The 20,899-nt window shown below is 47.6% G+C and overlaps 2 protein-coding genes and 1 pseudogene across 2 annotated transcripts; all 3 read right to left on the bottom strand.

Moving 5' to 3' along the window:
• Positions 1-196: 196 nt before the first annotated feature.
• LOC124687555 (ferredoxin-thioredoxin reductase, variable chain-like) lies at positions 197-1,176 on the bottom strand. The gene has a single exon (XM_047221328.1). It carries the CDS (start codon positions 1,064-1,066, stop codon positions 620-622), a length of 447 nt encoding a protein of 148 aa, XP_047077284.1. The 5' UTR covers positions 1,067-1,176; the 3' UTR covers positions 197-619.
• Positions 1,177-1,668: 492 nt separating this feature from the next.
• LOC124687554 (vacuolar-sorting protein BRO1-like) lies at positions 1,669-5,149 on the bottom strand. The gene is made up of 2 exons (XM_047221326.1): positions 4,544-5,149; positions 1,669-2,369 (listed from the first exon to the last, which is right to left on the bottom strand). The coding sequence occupies exons 1-2, from the start codon at positions 5,141-5,143 to the stop codon at positions 1,926-1,928; spliced, it is 1,044 nt and encodes a 347-aa protein (XP_047077282.1). The 5' UTR covers positions 5,144-5,149; the 3' UTR covers positions 1,669-1,925.
• Positions 5,150-14,788: 9,639 nt separating this feature from the next.
• On the bottom strand, positions 14,789-16,694 carry LOC124687553 (annotated as a pseudogene).
• Between the last annotated feature and the right edge of the window lie 4,205 nt (positions 16,695-20,899).

Raw genomic sequence — 20,899 nt, 5'->3', positions numbered from 1 at the left:
CGTCCGAATTCAGACGAAATTTAGCATTCAAGTTCAATAGGTCTTTCTGTGAAGTAAAAGGGAACGGAGGGAAAATTCCTGTATGTAGTATTTTACTCCAAATGCTTCTCGTACTGCCAAGATACTTGTTCCCTAACCGGACTTCCCTCGTAAACGCAAAAAAAATATGTGCTGTCTTAATTATAAAAAGCCTAGATTCATAGAAAAAAAGACATGTATTCCTAGTAGCAACAATAACACATATACCAATCAGATAAAGGGAAGTTCTTGGAACAATCACCAAACTAGCTATAAGCATAGGCAACAAGGAACAGCAAAATTATCGCTATTATGTTATAGCTATGGATCATCATCGGAACAATTCCCCACATCTGAGAAAAATAGATGTCGAAGTGGGGGCAGGAACAAGGGCAGAAGAAGCAAGCAATCAACTTGCTTCCCATGAGTTCCTAATCCCTACCCTCTTCAGCCTTTTAATCCTTTTCAGTCTCTCACCGCACACCGGAACAACAATATACACACGGCTGGCTACACTGCGGCCATCGTTATTGCAGTACATAAGGAAGGCGCTCCGCTTACTTGGGCCATGTACAGGTGATGATTGATGAAAGAGGTGTTGTCAATCGATGTACTCGAACTCGTCCTCCCGCAGGTGGACGAAGAGCTTGACGGGCTTGGGCTGGGTGTCGACGGCGACCTGGAACTCGACCTTGAAGGGGAAGTTGGCGGTGATGCGCTTGCCCTTCCAGACGCCCACGTACTGCTTGATGACGCCCTCCAGGCCCTGCACGTCCAGGTCGGGCGCCTTGACGACGTGGTAGACGCGGAGCGGCGCCGTGACGCGCACGCGCCTGCCGATCTTGGGCGCGTGCTCGGCCTCCTCCGCGGCCACGTCGGAGGAGGAGGAGACGTCGCTGGTGAGGGAGACCTGCAGGCGCGCGGTGCGGAGGCGCGGGGCGCGGGGCGGGAGTGGCCCGCCGAGGCCGCGGGTGGCCGGGGAGGGGAGGCGGCGGAGGAAGAGGACGGAGGAGGTGGAGGTGGACGGTGGCGCCATGGTCGTTGCCATCGTGCGCGGCGAATTGGAATGTGTAGTGCGTGTGTGTTGGGGTCGAACAGGTGGTGGGCGCGCGGGAGAGGAGTGTAGGATAGGAGCTGGCTGGGTAACGAGAGGTGGAGGAAAGGATAGAATACAACAGAGCGCCGAGTTGCGTAGCGTTTCTGGCGAGGTGGATGCTTCCGTTTTGTTCGATCTCGGCTTCGGAAATGTCGAGAATTTTGCAGGTTTCTTACTGTAAGCTTCCAGAAGATCACAGAGCCGATAACGTACCCTGTGGTCACTGGTCAGTGTTAAGGCGATGTTCCCAATCTATCTCAGGAACGCGGTGCAAATGAATGAATAGACACGATAAACTGTACGAACAATGATTCATGATAACTTAATTAGTGAGCTTCTGTGGACTGTGAATTTTTCAGATTCTTTTTATTTGCTATTAATCAGTTCTGCCAACAAATTTTCAAGTGATGTTGGTGTTCACACATCCTGTACTTTATCCATAACAACGGATGAACGGAACCCATTGGATATCTGAGCGGTATGCCGAAATAAACAGTACCAAAGGGCAAGTATATTCTTTTGCTAAAACATGAAAACTGGCCACTTACTGAAATGTATTATGCAGATGAACACTTCACTGCGGCACAAATGGAGGCAGAACCGCGGGTAACTCCAGTAGTAAGACAACTCTTGACCATTTCACAAGGCTCAACGAGAATGGTCCTGGCTTGGCAAGCCAACTGACACTGGCTACAATACTAGATACAAAGACCAATGTACAAGACCTCTGCAAGAATCTTTGTTTCAGCAGACAATCTTCACCATGCAGATGCAGCATCACATCTTTACCATGCTTCATCGCAGCATTCAGTTATGAGGACTGAAGGCCAGTTTCCGTCTTCGCATCTAAGACCTCACTCGTGGAAGCAGATCGGACAAGCGAAGCTGCAGGCAAAGGCCACAACGTTTTGGCTGCTGGGATCCGCATAAGGTAGATGCGGTTGTTCTCGTTCACTGCCCTCTCCAGGCTCCGGTTCATATCTTGCTCTAGCCTGGTAACAGAATCGTAAAGGGGCGCAGGGGCTCCCCTGGCAGTTCTCTTCGCATCAGCAACTGCGTTGATCCCAACCTGTAGCCGAGCTATCTCCTCGCCGATTTCTGTCTTCTCGTGCAGTTCCATAGCATACCTATAGCAAGCTTCTGCATTGAATTGAGCTGCCTTCAACTGGATGTGAGATAACCATGATCTATCAAAGTGGTTCTGCAGCGGAGGGATAACCAGTGCAGCATAAGCTTCTTCGTAGTACAAGGCAGCCTGTATAAAGACAGAGGCCAAAGGTTATGGTATTTTGTGCTGTCAATTTTTTTTACTATGAATGCAAACAGAATAACATTAGAAACGTCCAGCTATGCAAACGACGTGTACTCTTTGCCACTTCAATAACAGGATAGAAATAAGTCGTACCAACTCGACAAGTTTTTAATATAAACTCCCAAGCTTTACTGAACCTGCTGATACAATCCTAATACTTTTATAGCGTATCACAACAATTATATTAAGTTCAGTGTTTTGCTACTCCAAGAAACATACTTCAGCACTTTTCTCATGGGACGTGACATCATGCAAAAAAGATCTGCCACGCATAATCACACCAATCTTGCACTCAGGTAGCTATATATCTTAACTGAGAGTGAAATCTCTCTTCTACAGCCTACTCTGGAACTCGCCATTCACTTTGCAACTGTTAGAGCACCCACAGCGCTAATTTGCAGGTGCTAGGAAAGAAAACCCAGCCGTTTTGGCAGTTTCAGTATCATTCCTGGCTCTTTTTCTAGCATCGGCACATAAAGTGGAGGCCGACGCTTGAATAGCCCGTGGAAATTAGAGCTTCTAGGCGGTGGGCGCTTGTTGCATGCAGTAACAGACTCCATCCAAAGGAATTTAAGCGCCTCTTCATTAACCATGCTCTTATGTGGGAATAGACCTACCACTACCAGCAGCAAAGGTGCTGCAACTTCACTTGCTTGCAAAAAGGTTATCAATCTCTCCCTCCCATCAACATACGCATACAACCTGCGAGGCTGCGACCCTCATCAACCAGTAACATCAGAATATGTTACAGTACCTTAACAGCCCCAACATGAGCAGTACAAGTATGACGGCTTGGTGGCAACCAGGACCTGTGATAAATTGACAGAAATTGATCTGACAAATTAAGTCTAATATGGTCTTAATTTCCATTCAGGAAGTTCTAGTATGATCGGATGAATGCACCACCGATCTTCAATTAGTACTAGATGTTCTGACTTGATTGGCTAGTTGGAACTAGTTAAAAGGTTTTTCATTTAGATTTAATAAGTTAAGATGGAGGGTGATAAGACAAGTTATGAGCTGAGACATACAAGGTAACACCATTAGAACAGTTGTTGTAGTTTTTGCAGCACCTGTAAAGCTGCTCCTCAACTTTCTTCCGAACTGTTTTTATGTTTTCCTTGCCTTTGGAGTATTATTTATAGATGTATATTCTTGAATATTGATTCGTATCCCACAATAAATGGTCTAGAGTCCGAAACTCCAGAATATATAGATATGGCAACGATAAGCAATCATACTTAACATACTACACTAAAGTTCTTAGCAATTCTTCGAATAAATGTACTAACCCAAGATCAATTGTGATTTATGAGAGTACTCTCATCGACAAATATAAGTTGGCAAAAGTATTAAACTGAATCACAGCCTTGCCTGCATATAACAGAAATAAAGGGGGCTAGGCAGAGTTGGATACTGCAATTGGACAAACCTCAAATTAGTGCCTCACAAAGTCAACTTAGGTCTATCTAGCAAACCTAGAACAACTCCCACAAAACATCCGCACACACTCTATACAGATTATAGCATAATAATACAGACTCTATACAAAAAGAAATACAGTCGAACCCCCAAAAGGCGACAGACATGTATCACTACAAGGCCAACACCAAGCAGGGACAGCAAAGCTCCTCCTCGACTTCTTTTTCAGAATTTTCAAATTGTTTTCCTTATCCAGATGGATGTTCTTGAAAATTAAACTGTATTCCACAAAAGACGATATTGAAGTCTGAAACTCAAAACTATATCACCATGGCAATGTTGAAGCAATTATGGAACATAGCATAGTACCGTGAATTCCTAGCATATAGAGGTGCTATAAAAAAAATATGAAAGTTATTTCATCTACTAATCTAAGTTCACCTGCGTCGGGATCTCATGGGAAAGTTAGGCTGTTAGGGAGAGGAGCTGGATACTGCAATTGGCGCAAATGACAGATTAGTAACTACAACCTCTAGTTTGCACCTTGTAGCAAAACATTCTCCTGACAGTCTCAATGGTTTAAGCCTTTTTATGTACATTGTACAGATCTAGAACTTGTTTACCGTCAAAACCATCAGAGGGCGACAGATGCGTACCAATGCAATACCACTACGGAAGAAGTAAAGCAATCTCACCTGCCTGGCCACCTTGGAGCACGCCGCCGCCGATGTTCCGGCCGCGAGAGCGCGCTCGAAGCAGCACTCCTGCGCCTGCGCGAGCATGAGCCGCTCCAGCATCGCCGAGGCCTCCGGGCTCATATCCAGCGTCCCCTCCTGCCCCTCCATCATCTCCCCCACCGCCCGGAACGCCCCCGCGGCGCGCTGGAACTCCCCGCACGCCGCCTTGACCCCGCCCTCCGCCGCCCGGTCCACGGCCGCCGCGATCCTCGAGGAGGCGGCGCCGACGTTGAACACGACGGCGGCCTTCTCGAACCGGAGGAGCGCGGAGGTGTGCTTGAGGTTGGGCCGGAAGGCGTCGTGCCAGGTGAAGGCTAGGTTGTCGTCGAAGGCGCAGGGGTCGTCGCGCGCGGAGTAGAGGAGGCGGTGGTACCGGAGGAGGAGCGCGCGGCTGGATGAGGGCGGCTGGGTTTGGGGGTTTGGGGCGGAGAGGCACGCGCGGGCGTCGCGTAGATCGGTGAAGAAGGGGGAGTTGAAGAAGTGGCGGTCGCGGAAGAGCTCGGCGGCGGCCGTCTTCTTCTCCGGCACGGAGAGCATCGGGGGCAGCTGCTGCGACATGACAGGCTTGGATGGCGAAGAGGAAATTTTCTCAGTTTTCCCCTTCGTCAGAACAAAAAAGAGTCAGTTTTCCCCACGTTTTCAGTAATATAGATGCAAATGCCACTTGAATTCAATTTGACATCGCCTAGCGGCGCCACGCATTTTAGAATTCCGCGCACGTCCGTTTGCGTCAACCCCTTTTGTCGAAATCGACCGCGCGTCCGTTTGCGTCCGGTCAGCTCCAACGGCACGATACATTTTTTAGGATGAATCATTTTTTTAAAACATGAAACATAGGTTTACATACTTAAAAAATAAACCTAAAACGCCTACTGCTCCTCGCCGCTGTGCTGCTCCTCGTCGCTGTCGAGCACGATGAGCTCCGGTACGACCCAAGGCCAGTTGGCATCCGGGGGAGCGTACGCCGGGCGTGCCGCCGCCGGTGCTCGAGGTTGAGGAGGCTACGGCTGTGGCGGCGGTGGAGGCGCCCAGTACTGCGGCTGTGGCGGCGGTTGAGGCGCCCAAGCCTGCGGCTGTGGCGGCGGTTGAGGCGCCCAGTGCTGCGGCTGTGGTGGCGGTGGCGGAGGCGCCGCCGACTCCAGGAGCGCCTGTCGAAGTGCTTCATCCGCCGACAGGCCCGGCGGCATGACGGCGATGGCGTAGCGGGGCAGCGGCGGCTGCACAGGCGCGTCGTGCTCGGAGACGAGGACGGCGACCTTCGCCATCTCGCCGTCCGTCATGTTGTCCGGGAAGTTGAAGTTTCGGCCCTCCGCCAAGGCCTGCTGCCATTCGTGGAAGACGACAGCGACGTAGTCGTCGCTGTCGTCCTTCACCTCCTCGCTATGGTACGCGAGCACCTCGACGTAGTCGTCGTCGTCGTACACGGCGTAGGCTTCGTCGTTGTCGTCGGCGTCGTTGTGCTGCGTCTGCTGACATCGTGTCGGCGCCTGCTGACGATGCGTCGGCGCCTGCTGACGACGAGCCGGCGGTGCAGGGCCGAAGGGGTAATCCCTGTCGCCCATGAAGCCTGCCCTTCGTCTCCTGTCCGTCTCCGTGGACAGGTACGTACGCCAAAGCTCCGAGTCGATGGCGTACGCCGGATCGTCGCGGAGGTCCGCCGGCGGATACCGCCTCTGCGCCGGATCTCCGCGGTCCCGATCAGTGCTCGCGCGCGGTACTAGAGGGATAGGCACCCGGCGGCAGCCGAGCCGCCGCCGCCGAGCACGTGCACGCCGGACCATGCGTCGTCGCACGGCATCCATTGGCCGTGCATGAGCCTCCCCACCGAGACGGGGAGCGGGATCTTCTTGCTGCCGCTGCCGGAGGCCTCGAAGTCATTCTTCTTCCCCATGACGCTGCGGCAGTGGTGGTGGTTGTGGAGGTGTGGGCGAAGGGGCGACGCGGCCGGTGGACTTTTATGGGCGGGCGCGCGCGGGATACGATGCCATTGAAGGCGCCGCAGAAGCCCAGCCGCCGCCCGCTAGTGCGCGCGCAGAACAGTCAGCCGCGCCATTGATGGCGAAGGCTGCGGCGCAGACGCGGAAGCGTTGACCGCCTGAATCGATGCCCTCGATGCGGACTCGGCCGCCAGGCGGGCCCGGTGGGGAAGCGAGCGGACACTTTGCGCGTCCGCCGAGCGTCCGCCGAGACGCAAACCTGGCGCATATTTGGGCCAGGTTTGCGTCTCCGCGGACTTCCCGGTTACTTTGCATCGCCCCACTGGAATAGGCCCCAGACGCATTTCCGGTCACGGCGGACGCAAACGGTCGCTCAGCGTCGGTTTGCGTCGCGCCGCTGGAGATGCCCTAACTAACATAGATTTTCAGAGGTCGTTTGGTATCCATCATTTGAGCCTGGAATCCCGTAATTCATTTTAAAATTTCATAGGTGGGCTGTTTGGTAGCCACAGAATTGGGCCATCATTTCATTTAGGAAATCCAGCAAAATGATGCCATGTGTAATCACAATTCCAAGCTGAAACCTATCATTCACAATTCCTGTAGCAACCAAATAAATTCAATATTGAATTCTACTGTCATTTATAATTCCTGTGGCAACCAAACAAGTGTCCATTTCTGGAATTACAATGTAAATAAATTCATTTCAAAATGCTACAAATGAAATAAAAACCTGGCTTCCAAACGACTTCTTAGTTCTAGACATCGAGTTTATGAAAAATGATGTGTAGCGAGATTCGTGTTTCTAGCTAGACGAAGTTGAAATGTCCTGCATCCTGAATTTCTACATGAACCAAAACTATAGAAAAGTTTCTACATGAACCAAAACCATAGAAAAGTTTCAAGCACGTCTTTTGGGGGTTACACAGGAATTACACACACGGGTGGATGAAAACATGAGGTGGGTTTTGAAACCTCATGTTAGGCTATGTTTGGTAGCAACTTATTTTTGAAGTATTTCAAGAATACTTTAGTTTCTAAAATTACTGCAGTTTACAATAGTTTACAATACTTCAATGCGTTTGGCAATGGCCAAAAACTACAGTATAAATACTGAAGTATCCCTCATACTGCAGTTTTTTCAAAGTATTAAAAAATCAACCCCAGACCTCTTTTTTCTAAAATGGAGAAGCGAGAAAAACGACCTGCCCTACTTGCTATGTTGGTTCGCACCTGTTGCCGCCCTGTTTACTCAAGACTCGGGAGATTCGATCATGCGCAATCATGGACAAACAAAAAGAGCGATGGAGAGAAGAAAGGTGAGCCCTGCCTCTACCACCAGAGTTTCATCGATGAGGACCTCGCGCCTCCTCTGCTCCTCTTGATGGTGGTTTATCAATACGAAGGAGTGGTGGCGCTAGAGTTCGAGAATGAGATTGGTGCATGCTGCTTGTACGTGATGGAGTCGATCACAAGCTGGCGTGTAATATCCCAGGTTTAGAGGCAATAAAATGAGAGAACACCAAAGTGTGCATTGCATTCATGCATAGAAAATCCGGGGAATTTTCGCGCTTCAAATAAAACTTACCACAGTAACTGAAGTTTCACTTGACTTGCTGGAATTGAAGTAGATCATCAAGTCAAGCGTTATAAACTCCACTGTGATCTTTGCTAAAACTTTATTTTTGGTAGAGATGATTTGATCTATGTATTAGATCAAATGGGATTAGATTTACAACAACACATTCTTTAAGAATCAAACCCTAACTTATTAACACTTAAAAGTTAGCAACTACCTTTGTGTGTAAATTAATTCACTTATAAATAAGTTAAACCACAGGGTCTAAAGTGCATAAAAGCCACACATTCTTATTTAAATCATAACTTATTAAGTATATGGAATATCATAAAACTAAATCCATTTACATTACGAATTATAGTTCAAACTATTTGAATAAAATTAACTATGAGTACTTTGAAAATCATATGATCATGCCTTGGTGAAATCAAATAAAAACTATCCAAACTTGAGAAATAAACCTCAACATAACCTTTTCACCAATATTATAATATAAATCCAATCAAATATGATATGATGACTCATCCACAATAATAAAACCATCCACAAGATATTTAGTAGCAAATGCCACTTGGCTATCCAAAAATAAATCATATGAGAGGATAATCTCTATGCCATGTGGGATGAAAATATCTACATGACTTGCTTTCCAAGCTATGCCACCTCATGCTCAAAGGATTGCTATGGATGAGGGCATGACAACCAAGCACCTTACTCATCAAACCAACACAAGAGTCACCACCTATGTGTCATGATACTAGAGCTTGCCCAAGCCTATAAATAGAGCCACACCCTTCATCCATTTGCTCATCAAGTACCATGATACATGGGAACAAACACATAGAGCCACTCGATGTGAATTAGTTAGGATCAAGATGAAGAAGCTAGGAGGTGGAGGCATACCACAAGATGCAGGTTTATCGATTTCTCGAAGAACAAGCTACAGAAGATTGCAAGGTAGAATTCCTAGGAAAACCATATATTTAGAGGATCATATCATCATCTCTTAAGTAGGACCTTAGGATATTCCAAGATATTGAGAAGTGAGAGAGGTTATAGATGCTAACCATATCCATGTCTATCCTAGAGAATATTAGAGTAGTATTAAATTCTACTTGTTGAAACCAACCTTTAATCTTGGAGGTGAGAACCCTATTCCAATAACAATACCTTAGGAAACCAATTCCATAATCATCACAACTTGGTATTAATTATAAACCCTAAGAATCTAGGATAAGTGTGATGAGAGGAATATTAAGGAGGGATTAGTGAGGAATGAGTAGATCTTGTCTAATGCATGATCATATCTTGTAGACCTAGATGATAAGTTAAACCATATGATTAATAGATCTCATCTATCACATAAAATAATAAGTATACCATTAGTAGTTAACCTCAAGCCATGCCTCATGCCTATTTTATACTTCAATTAGTGAAGTATTCCCAAAACCATAAACCTTGTCATATGGAACCAATCTACATAAAATGATATGCCATAACTTGTGTATCATGGATCACCAGTATAATCCAAGTTAGAAGTTTCTAAGCAAGATTAGTAATTATAGAGTTTAATCAACCATTTTCTCAAACCTTAAGAACTATCATTCACTTAAAATCATGAACCAATTCCATTTCCTTTACCATTTGTTAAACCCTAGCCATAATTCAACTATATGTGAGTAATCACTATGGTTAAGCAATAGAAAAATATAATATGTTCACCATGCACATGTTCTAAATTTTAAAAGCATTTAAATAGATTTGATTTCTAAATTTAAAAGCAATTGAGGTAAACCCTAAAATAATATCTATTTGAATCTTAACTTGTACCTCATAAGAACCAAAATTAATCAATTATAAATGGTTGTTTAAAAACAAAACAAGGCAGTGAGTATCATTATCAAATTGTTATGATATTCAAACAATTTAGAATCTGCAAAACAAAACAGAAATTAGATTTGAATTCAAATAACAAAATTCAAAATAGAAAATAAAAACAGAAAAATAGAGAGAGGAGGAGCTTACCTGATGGACTGAAGCAGCCCACGTTGCAGCCCAGCACACGACGGCGGCCTTCTCGAACCGGAGGAGCGCGGAGGTGTGCTTGAGGTTGGGCCGGAAGGCGTCGTGCCAGGTGAAGGCTAGGTTGTCGTCGAAGGCGCAGGGGTCGTCGCGCGCGGAGTAGAGGAGGCGGTGGTAGCGGAGGAGGAGGGCGCGGCTGGATGAGGGCGGCTGGGTTTGGGGGCTTGGGACGGAGAGGGACGCGCGGGCGTCGCGCAGATCGGTGAAGAAGGGGGAGTTGAAGAAGTGGCGGTCGCGGAAGAGCTCGGCGGCGGCCGTCTTCTTCTCCGGCACGGAGAGCATCGGAGGCAGCTGGTGCGACATGACCTTGCTTGGATGGCGAAGAGGAAATTTTCTCAGTTTTCCCCTTTGTCAAAACAAAAGGAGTCGGTTTTCCCCCAAGTTCTTTTAGTACTGTAATAACAGTAGATGCAAATGTCCCTTGAATTCAATTTGACATTGCCTAACTAACATTTTTTTAGGGTGAAACAGTGGGAAACCCCACTGCAATTTTTATATTATAATAAGAACATACTAGTAGTACTTACAAAGGAGAGAGAGGATCTCTTCTAGAACAAATAAAGAGAAAAGGAAACAACTATAGAAAAACTTAGTTTGAGATTGCAACAATTCTTTGAATGAACGTCCATGCTTCTTCTTCATTCTGTATGAAAGTAATTTTGCCTCCTGAAGGAAAATAATTTTCCAACTTGCCAAACTTGGTGGTTGATTATTAAAAATCTTGTTATTTCTGATTATTCATATGCTCCAAGCCGCCAAGATAATGATCTCCATTGCAAAAGGCAGTTTCGGTTTTCTCTTCATGTCAGAAATGGTTTGAAAGATTGAACCATCTCTTCTTCTTTGCGGGCATATAAGATTCCAACGTTGGTTTGCAAATGGATATGTCCAGAATAGGTGAACGAGGGTTTCTTCATGCTGAGTATTGATTAAAAATACAGTCATAAGATTGTAGCTGTAGATTTTTCTTTCTCAAGAGATTTCTGCTATTAACTCTACCATGTAGAAGTAACCAGAAGAAAAACTTATGCTTTGGCTGACATGATGTACTCCACAACCAACTGAAATGAGGTTGTACAATTTGGCAACCAATCATGGTATTATAGGAATTTTTGGCAATAAAAGTATTGTTTCCCCAAATATAACTCAACATGTCATAGTTACCTTCTTGTATCTTTACTCTTGCATTTTGGCAAATAATTTCCATCTGCTCAAATTTAGAAAATGCTTGCTAATAGAGAGGTAAATGAAAAAGATCCTCTAGAAATTCACTGTGTACCACTTCATCTACAGTCATGAGATGATTCTTTGTGTAAGTAAGCAGATGAGGGAATTTATGTTGCAGACAATTTTCATCCCAATAATCGGTCCAAAACATACTTGATTTTCCATCCCCCAAATTGCATTTGGTCATTCCTTTGTAAATATCAATAAGCTTCAAGTGAGCTCTCCACCAGAATCAACCCTCACCAGGCAAACTTCCATTATCATAATAAGATGCTTTGAAAAGCTTAGCCCAAGGGATGTCTTGATTGTTAAAACAATTATCCAGATTTTTTAGCAGCAGAGCTGTTCTGGGTTTCAAGATTTAACAACCCCAGTCCCCCTTGATTCTTTGGTCTTGCAATCTTTTCCCAAGCAATGAGGGCTGACCCCTTTGCTTGTACTTCATTATTTTTCTTTCTCCAGAGACAATGCCTCATATGTTTGATCACTTGCTCCTTTATAGTGATGGGAACATCAAAGCAGCACATAAATAATATTGGAAAAGAGGAGAGAACTGACTTAACTTGCTGTAATTTTCCACCATAATTAAGGAAATCAGCAATACCTTCCAGCCGTGGTTACACTCTCTGGATCATGGGTAGAAAATATTTCATGGAAGGTTTAGTGATGCTAAGGGGAAGACCCAGATAAGTGAAAGGAAAGCTTCCTTTTCTGCAATTCAAAGTGGAAGTAAAATGTAACAGTCTCTCATTTTCCATGTTAATTGGTATCATAATGGATTTATGATAATTTACTCTCAATCATGTTGATTCAGCAAAAGTATGAAGCAAAGCCTTAAGGCACATAAGATGAGCTGCCTCTGCTTTCAAGACAACTAAAGTGTCATCATTATATTGGATTACAGGGAAATCAAGGCATGGACAAGGAATTGGTTTCAAAATGAGATCTTGAGCCATTGCTTTGTTTAAAAATGATTGAAGCAAATCTGTAACCAAGACAAAAAGCAAGGGAGAAAGAGGATATCTTTAGCTAACTCCTCTTCTACAATGAAATTTCTTCCGAGGAACACCATTTAGTAAAACAACAGAAGTACCACTGCTAAAAATTATATTAATTCAATCACTAAAGCCCTTTGCTCTTAAAATATCCATAATGGAGTTGTGCTCAATCTTGTTAAAATCTTTTTCAAAGTCCAATTTTAGCACTAGAATTTCCTTGTTTGATTTGTGATATTGATATAGGTATTCAAAAGTCGAGCCCAGGCAATCTTGAATTGACCCATTTTTGAGAACGCCATTTTTTTTTGTGCACCAATTTAAGAATGTTTTTTTGCAGTCTACTAGCCAAAAGCTTTGTCACAGTTTTGAGTACACTATTGAGAAGAAATATTGGTCTAAATTCTCGAGGTAAAAGAGGGGTGTCAATTTTTGGAATCGAAGTGATATAAGAGGAGTTGATACTTTCCAGGCAAATGTTCCCCTCATAAAAATTCTTTATTACTTTTTAATATATGCTCCAATAATATTCCAACAATTCTTGATAAATTCATTGTTAAATCCATCTACTCCTGGAGGTTTCTCATTGGGCAGGCCTTTAATTACTTCATCAATCTCAGTATCAGAAAAAGGAGTTTCCAATTCTTCTCTCATTCTGTGTCCATGGTGTTCTCATAAATTTCTTGCAAGTTGAAGTGCATTTTTGGATTATCAGATTTTTCCATTCTCTCTTTGAAGGCATTCCAAAGAATTTCATCCTTGCCAACATGATCTGCAATGTCATTGTTTACATCATTTATCAGAAAAGAAATGTAGTTTTTTCTGTAGGTGATTATGGCTCTGGTATGAAAGAATTTTGTATTTGCATCACCAAGTTTTACCCAGATGATTTTTGCTCTTTGCTTCCAGTAAGATTTTTGGTTCTGTAAAAGAGTGATGACATGAGATTTTAAAATGTCTCTAAGATTTCATTCCTCAAGGGACAAGGTTCTGAATTCTTCCATAGTATCAAGCATATAAATCACTGAATTCACTTTGGCAATTAGATCTTTCAAGCAAGGAAGATTCTTTGCCCACAACTTTAGAGCTCTCCACAAATTCTTGAATTTAGCATTAATCATTTTTGCACTATCTGTAAATCCAACAGGTATATTTTAGGCATTTTGAAAAATCCCATTAAACTGGCTGTGATGTAACCAATAGTTTTCAAATCTGAAGATATTTGCTCTGTGAATCTTGGAACCAATTGAAATTACACAAGGGACATGACCAGTAGTTGGCTTTGACATGGAGCATACAAAAGTGGAAGGATAAGAGTTAGCCCAAGAAGCTGAAGTAAAAAAAACCAATAATGTGTAGTGAGATTTGTGTTTCTAGCTAGACGAAGTTGAGACAGTGATTTCATAGTACTTATTGAGAACCCAAGAGAAGAATTACAAAAATAAAAGATAAAAGCATTCCACAACCCCATCAAACTTTTTGAAGTTTGACTAGCTAATAAAAAAAGTGTTGATATTTACAATTCCAAATCATTATAGTTAGAAACATCATGAAATATATTTTCATATTATGTTGATATATTTTTCAATAGAGTTAGTCAAATTCAAATTAGTTTGACTTTGACCAAAAAATTATATGCATCCTATTCCAGGTAGGGATTACCATACCGTTCTATGTTTTTTTGGGGATATTAAGCTTCCAGATATTATATCGTTCAACTGAAGACACTCTCCAGCTCTTGGAGCTTGCAACCTTGCATAAGTGGCCCCCGTGCACCAACATAAGGCTTGGCTCTCTCGAAGGGATCAAGCAAACAAGGAGTTTTGTTGTTCGGTTAATTTTGCTTGGATCATGTACATTTTACAACATTTTGTAGTTGTACTCTTTTATGTGCTTGTAATCTAAAGCTGGCAACTTTATACTTGGGACTTGGCTGAGTAAGCTAAGCTTGTTTGGAGACATGTAATATCATGTTATGAAATACTAACCACAAGGTTTCATTTAACAGAACAACTCTAAACATCATTCCATCGCAAAGAAATAAAGAGTCAATAAGGGTTTGAAATAAACTCGTTTGACGGCTATAACCCCATTTTCACTAGCCGAAGAGCAATTCATTTCTTCGACTCGATGCCTCCTCTCTCTCTCTCTCTCTCTCTCTCTTTTTCCAATCTGAGTGCCATGTACTGGTGTTAGACATGTATTTGCGCCATATTTAGGTCACTCTGAATGCAACATCATGTCACAAAAACAGTATGAAACCCTTGGTTCTTCTTCTGAAGTCTCAAAATCTTGGCTGCTCGAATATGTGGACACGGTGAGTTGAAGACGAAACAGAAGAATCCAACAAAAGAAATCATGAGCTATCAATTCACCAATCATGGAACCAATGATACACAAATAGAAGTACATGGTACAATACTGCATAAAACACAATTTTCATGGTAAGAACAAGAGGAGATCATAAAATTCGTCTCCTCTTCCCAAACCTTTATTGGCAATCCCTAGAGCCATACATAACATTTTGAAAAATGCAGGAAACAGTTGATGAACACTAGCTATCTATACTATCTACGATCTAAAAACAATCATCATCAGGAAATGATCTACAAGGACGGGAGCTGAAATATAGCCCATCCTTGTCCCAGCCTAAAAAATGCAGCCGGGGGCTTGTGATTTTCAGGAGAAAATCGATCAGGGTTTAGGGAGAAGAAAGAAAAGGTCATGAGATGTTCCTATGACGTGATCATGCCGCAGGCTGTCCGTTAAAAATCTGCAGCCTGCGTGCATCTCACAGCTTAGGGAAGTTCTGTGTGTGTGGAGATGTTCAGAGATGGGAGGAGGAAGGCGTGTTCAGTCCTTCCAGGAGAAGGGAGCACGAGGAGGGAGAGGAGAAGGCGACGGCGCCGGCGCCATGTGGACTTCCGGCGCGCCGGGGACGTACTCCATGCCGGCCGCCTGATCGCCGGCGAAGCGAGACTGGAGGAGGAGCCCGTGGGCGCTGTCCATGTCGTAGTCCCAGACGGAGCTGCCGGGACCCCACGCGCTGAACCACGCGTCGTCGGCCGGCCCCCAGACGCCGCCGGGCGTGGATGGAGGCTGATGCATCATGGCCGTGTTGACGTCGCCGCATTGGTGTCCTGCCTTGAGGAGCAGAGGGTTTCGGTCGGGTTCGAGGGTGACGTCCTGCTCTGCCGCGGAGAGCAGAGGTTTGGGCTCGGCGTCGGATGGCTCGTCTCCGCGCTGTTGGTGTTGTTCGCCTAGAAGAAGCTGGGTTGTTTGCTGTGTTTGGGCCTCGTCCGGCGTCGACGGAGCGGGAGCGGACAGGGAGGAGGGGAGGAAACCGAGGCTGCGGCGGCGCTGGCAGCGCTGGTGCGTCCGCTCCCGCCTGCGCGGCCCTTGCCGAGGAAGAGGTCGGGGAAGTTGAGCCTGGCGTTGTCGCCGCGCAGCTTGAATGCCTCGCGGTCGTACGCCATGGCTGCGTCCTCGGCGGTGTCGAAGGTGCCGAGCCAGAGGCGGGTGCGGTTGCGCGGGAGGCGGATCTCCGCCACCCACTTGCCCCAGTGGCGCTGGCGGACGCCGCGGTAGAGCTTGGCCGGGCCCGGCGCGGGCCCCGCAGCAGCAGGTGTTGGTACAGCGCCGGTGGCACGACCCCGCCGAGCGCGCCCCGGGGGCTCAGGTTCAGCGCCTGGCTCCAGTAGCGCAGCGCGTCCGGGGACATGTACTGCGGCGGGACCATGGAGGCCGCCGCCGCCGCCGTCTCGAACTGTTGTTGTTGGTGCTGGGCGTCGCCGAAGGATATCATCTGCGGATGCTGCGGGCGCGTCTGTTGCTGTTGTTGGTGTTGCGGGAGCAGAGGCGCCTGCTGGTAGAGGCTGGAGGAGTAGTGCAGCAGCTGCAGCAGCCTCGGCGCCGCCGCCGGGGACGGGTCGTACGCGAACGGGAATATCTGCCGCGTGGACGCGGGCGGCGAGATGGGGTTGGAGACGGAGGAGGAGTCCGGGGAGGCGGGGGCCGACGAGAGCGAAGACGCCGAGCGGCGTAGGCGGCAGTTCTTCTTGAGCGGCCGGAGCAATGCGGCCGCTGGCGCCTCATCTAAAACTGGCGCCAGCTGCTGCTCCGAGCTCACGGCCTTCCCCTTCCACCTCCGCCCGCGGGGGCCGCCACAATTACTCGTCGTATCCATTGCAACTTTGCAAGAACACGCCGCAGCCCCTCCGCTTCCACCACAGCTCGCTCAATTGTTGTCAGTTCCGCCGGTGGAACCAGCCCGCCGCCGCCCGCCGCAAGTGAGGCCAAGCTTAAGCCAAGTGGAAGGTGCGGCAAGAGCACGAGAGACGCGGCAGGCGAAGCGGGGAGCGGGAGAGGGAGGAGCCAATGGGGAGCGGGGTTCTGATCTGATTCGGCGATCGTCCGGCCGGAACGGGGCTTATAAAGGTACGGCGATCGGCGAAGCAAAACACGGGGCGCGAGATCTTTCCGAGCGCTCGCGGGTGTTCCACGGGGAAGAAAGGAAACGAAAAGGCAGCTGTCGTTGTGTGGCCGGAACGGATCGTGGTCGGTGCCCGGGCCCCACGCGGATTGACCCGTCAGCGGGCGCCCCTCACACGCCACGGAGGATCCCACGATCGGTGCGACGGCTACGGAGGATCGCACGAATCGCGAGGCGTGCGCTGGCGACCCGGGGTAGCTTTCGGTCCCTTGTCGCGGGTCTGCACGGACGGCACTGCTCGTAGAAAAGTAGGCTTGGAGAGTTGGACTGATCCGCCCGTTGCTTTCCTTGCACTCCAATCCAATCTCATCACGTTCGTTCGGCTAGTCATAGTGGGGAGTAACTTAGACTAGTAACATGACATATGTTACTAGTCTAAGTTACTACCTCCATAGTGGGTAGTAACTAATATGTGGTGTACATGCATCAGTATCGGCGCCGGCCTCGGGGGTCAGCGAGGGCGCCGCCCGGCCCAAAAAATTTAGGGGCCCAAAATTTTTATATGGGCTTACTATAAGTTGCAAAAAAAATTAACGTTTTTAGATGGGCTTTCTATACTTTGGGCCTTTCTTTTTTTTTCTTTCAGTTGCCGATCCGGCCGGCCGGCCATGAATACGTACAGGCACGACCGCACGTTCGCACGAGCAGGCAAGATCGGCAGATCATTGATCGATTATCGATAGTTGGATCGTAAGAAGATACGCGGAAGTGCGGAACAGAAACGTCGCCTCGTGCCCGGCGTCCTCGCCCAGGCAGTTTCCAGCTCTCTCGCGTCCTGCCGGCCGCCGCCGGCTGCGGTGCTTGCCCCTGCGTGACTGCTCGCATGCGACGCTGCTGCTCGGTCCGCTGGTTCCGGTTGCCGCGATCCCAATCGGCCAATCCCCTGCAGTGAATCTGCATAGAAGGTAAGAAAAGAACGCCGGCCGCCACCGTTCTCTTGAAATTTAACTATCTCTAATTCGTGTTCTAAATTTTGATTAGTAGTTGTTGTTCTTATTTGTAGGAGCTAGGTTAACTGATCATGGCGCCCGAATTCGGTGCTAAAAAAAGAAGAAGGAAAAAACAAGAAGAAAAATTAATTGAATCACGGAGATTGATATTGATTCCATCGTCGGTGACTTTGCTTCTAGGAATTGGCGCGAGAAAATTTTAAGGTATCATGTAAACATTATTATTTTTATATGAATATTGCAATTGGATATACTTAAAGTATTTATTTTTCATCATCTCATACATGTGGGTAAAAAAGTTATAGTAATTAGTAAGAGGGGCCCAAAATTTAGTTCCGCCCCGGGCCTTCGAAATCTCAGGACCGGCCCTGATTGTATCATTTACTATGGTGTAGACTCAACTTGTTTTGGGGTGTGTGATGTTATGGTAACATAGCTAGTTACCACCTCACTCTCTTTCTTCATTCATTGTCATGCCATGTCACCAAAATGCCTTGGATTGTGTGATGTTACTAGCTAAGTTACTCCCACTATGAGCAGTCTTCCCCATTATTATTCTCCGCTGCCAGAAATTGCCTTCTTGCTGGCGAGCTGACCGGGCTGAGCATATCAGTTCCTGTTGGCTGGAGCTCAGAATATTTTATGCTAATGGCTGCTGGATACACCATTCAATACTTTGTGAGCTTACAATCAATGGGACGAAACCAGGTGTGTGGTCTGGAGACGACGCAGGGGTAGGGGAAAGATATTTTGGCGTTTGTTATGGAACACTGTTGCATCATTGCATGCATGATTAGGCTTATGTGAGGGCTGCATGCCGAAAGGGCAGCGGAGTATTAAGGGCATCTCCAACCGGGCGACCCATCCCGCGCCCGTCTGGATGGATCGAAACGGACAAAACCGCGGCCCAGCGCGCGGCCCCATCCCTAAAACGGATGGCCGCGGCGTCCGAGACGACCCAAATCCGGCCCAAATCTTGGACGAGTTTGCGTGGCCGCGGACGCGAAAGGCTGGTCGCTCGCGTCCTCCCTTGTCCGCCCCTGGCCCACCTGTCTGCCTCCCAAAACACAAGCCCGTCGCCCACATCTCCCCACCGCTCCGCCGCCACCCACGGACCGGCGATTTGGGAGCGCGTCGCCGCCGGCCATCGTCGTCGAGACGCCGGCAAGCGGGGCGGAAGCATAGGTCGAGGTCCCGCGCTGCTTTCGCCGCGTCGTAGCGAAGTCGGAGGACGCCGCCGCCGGCGCCGTTGTCCTCTCACCGTCGCGACACCTCCCGCCGTTCGCAGCCGCGCCGTTTCCGCCGGAGGTGAGCTCTCCTGCACCGTGTATCCGGACCGGACGTCGTCTCGAGACGGCCGCTTGCTGCAGTCGCTGCGAAGCATTTGGATCGCCTCCGCTCTGCGAGGTGTTCGGTCAAATGCTCGAACTAAAATGTGTCCCTTTTCGGATCATGGTGGACAGCGACGACGAGTACTACTTCAAGAACTTCATCGACACGTCGTCGTCGAAGAGGAGTCCGACGACGATTTTTTCACGGATGTCTGCGCTGCTCATCCACGAGCACGTCGTCTCGCAAATCCCCGTGCATCGGGGGTCCTTGCCGGGGCGCGCGGCCGCCTTGGACCGCAAAAGAGAACGCGGCCACGACCAGCTCTACAACGACTACTTCAAACCGAAGCCATTGTTTGTGCCGCCCATGTTTCGCCGTCGTTTTGGGATGACCAGGCCGCTGTTCCGCCGGATAATGGATGCCGTGAAGATCTACGACGACTACTTCTGTGCGAAAGTGGATGCAATTGGCAAGGTAGGCCTCTCTTCGTACCAGAAATGCACGGCGGCGATTAGGATGCTCGCATATGGCGTTGCCGGTGATTTCGTAGATGAGTACACGCGCATGAGTGAGTCAACCGGCTTGGAATCGATGTACGGGTTCTGCAGAGCTGTGATCGCTTCGTTCGGAGAACGAGTACCTCCGGCAACCTAATGCGGAGGACACAGCTCGTCTGTTGTCGATCAACGCTCCGGGGGTTTTCCTGGGATGCTTGGCAGCATAGACTGCATGCACCGGGAGTGGAAGAACTGCCCCTTTGGTTGGCAGGGGGTATACAGCGGCCATTCCGAGGGGTGCACGATCATTCTTGAAGCCGTTGCTTCCCATGACACATGGATTTGGCACTCATTCTTCGGAATGGCTGGCTCGCACAATGACATCAATGTCGCTGCGGCGCTCTCCGGTGTTTGATGGGCTAGCGTACGGTCAGTCCCCGATGTGGATTTTGAGATCAATGGCCACCACTACACGAAGGGGTACTACCTTGCCGATGGTATCTATCCACCTTGGGCTACACTTGTTAAGACAATCCGGAACGCCAACTCGTAGAGCAGGAGGCAAGGTTTGCCAAAGAGCGAGGAGGCAGCCCGGAAAGATGTCGAGCGGGCGTTTGGCATCCTCCAAGCTCGTTGGGCTATCGTCGTACACCCCGCCGCAGCCCGGGATGTGCAAACTCTGTGGGAGGTGATGACCGCTTGTGTAATCATGCATAACATGATTGTTGAGGTAGAGCGGGATGATTCACTCTTTGATAATGACTCGGGAAGGCCAAGGAGAGTTGGTTACTCCTCAGCAAGGAGCTCCGGCATCATTCCGGGACATTCTTCATGCGCACCATGAAATTCGAGATCTAGCTGTACACAACCAGCTTCGAGCTGATTTGGTCGAGCACATGTGGCAGCACGTAGGCAACAATGCTGCAAACAACAATGATGATGGAAATCCTCGAAGCCTAGAGCATTTGTATCGTTTTTTCATTTTATTTCAATAATACTTTATCCTTGATTACATGGACTATGTAATGTGTAATACATTTTGAGCATTTGTACTATTTTATATAATATTTTTTTGCGTTTTTCTAGTGAATTTACAAGAAAAACATACCATATGGCGCCGCGACCCAAATCTGCCGCGTTGGGCGCACCGCGCGACCCAAACGGACGCGCGGTCGCGGGGCGCTGTCCGCGCGTCCGCTCGGGCACGCAAACGGCCCAAAACG

The sequence above is a fragment of the Lolium rigidum genome, chromosome 2 (genome assembly GCF_022539505.1).
Source record: "Lolium rigidum isolate FL_2022 chromosome 2, APGP_CSIRO_Lrig_0.1, whole genome shotgun sequence".
Taxonomy (NCBI): Eukaryota; Viridiplantae; Streptophyta; class Magnoliopsida; order Poales; family Poaceae; genus Lolium; species Lolium rigidum.
The sequence above is the reverse complement of the archived record's forward strand: the minus strand, read 5'-3'. Positions and strand labels throughout refer to the sequence as shown.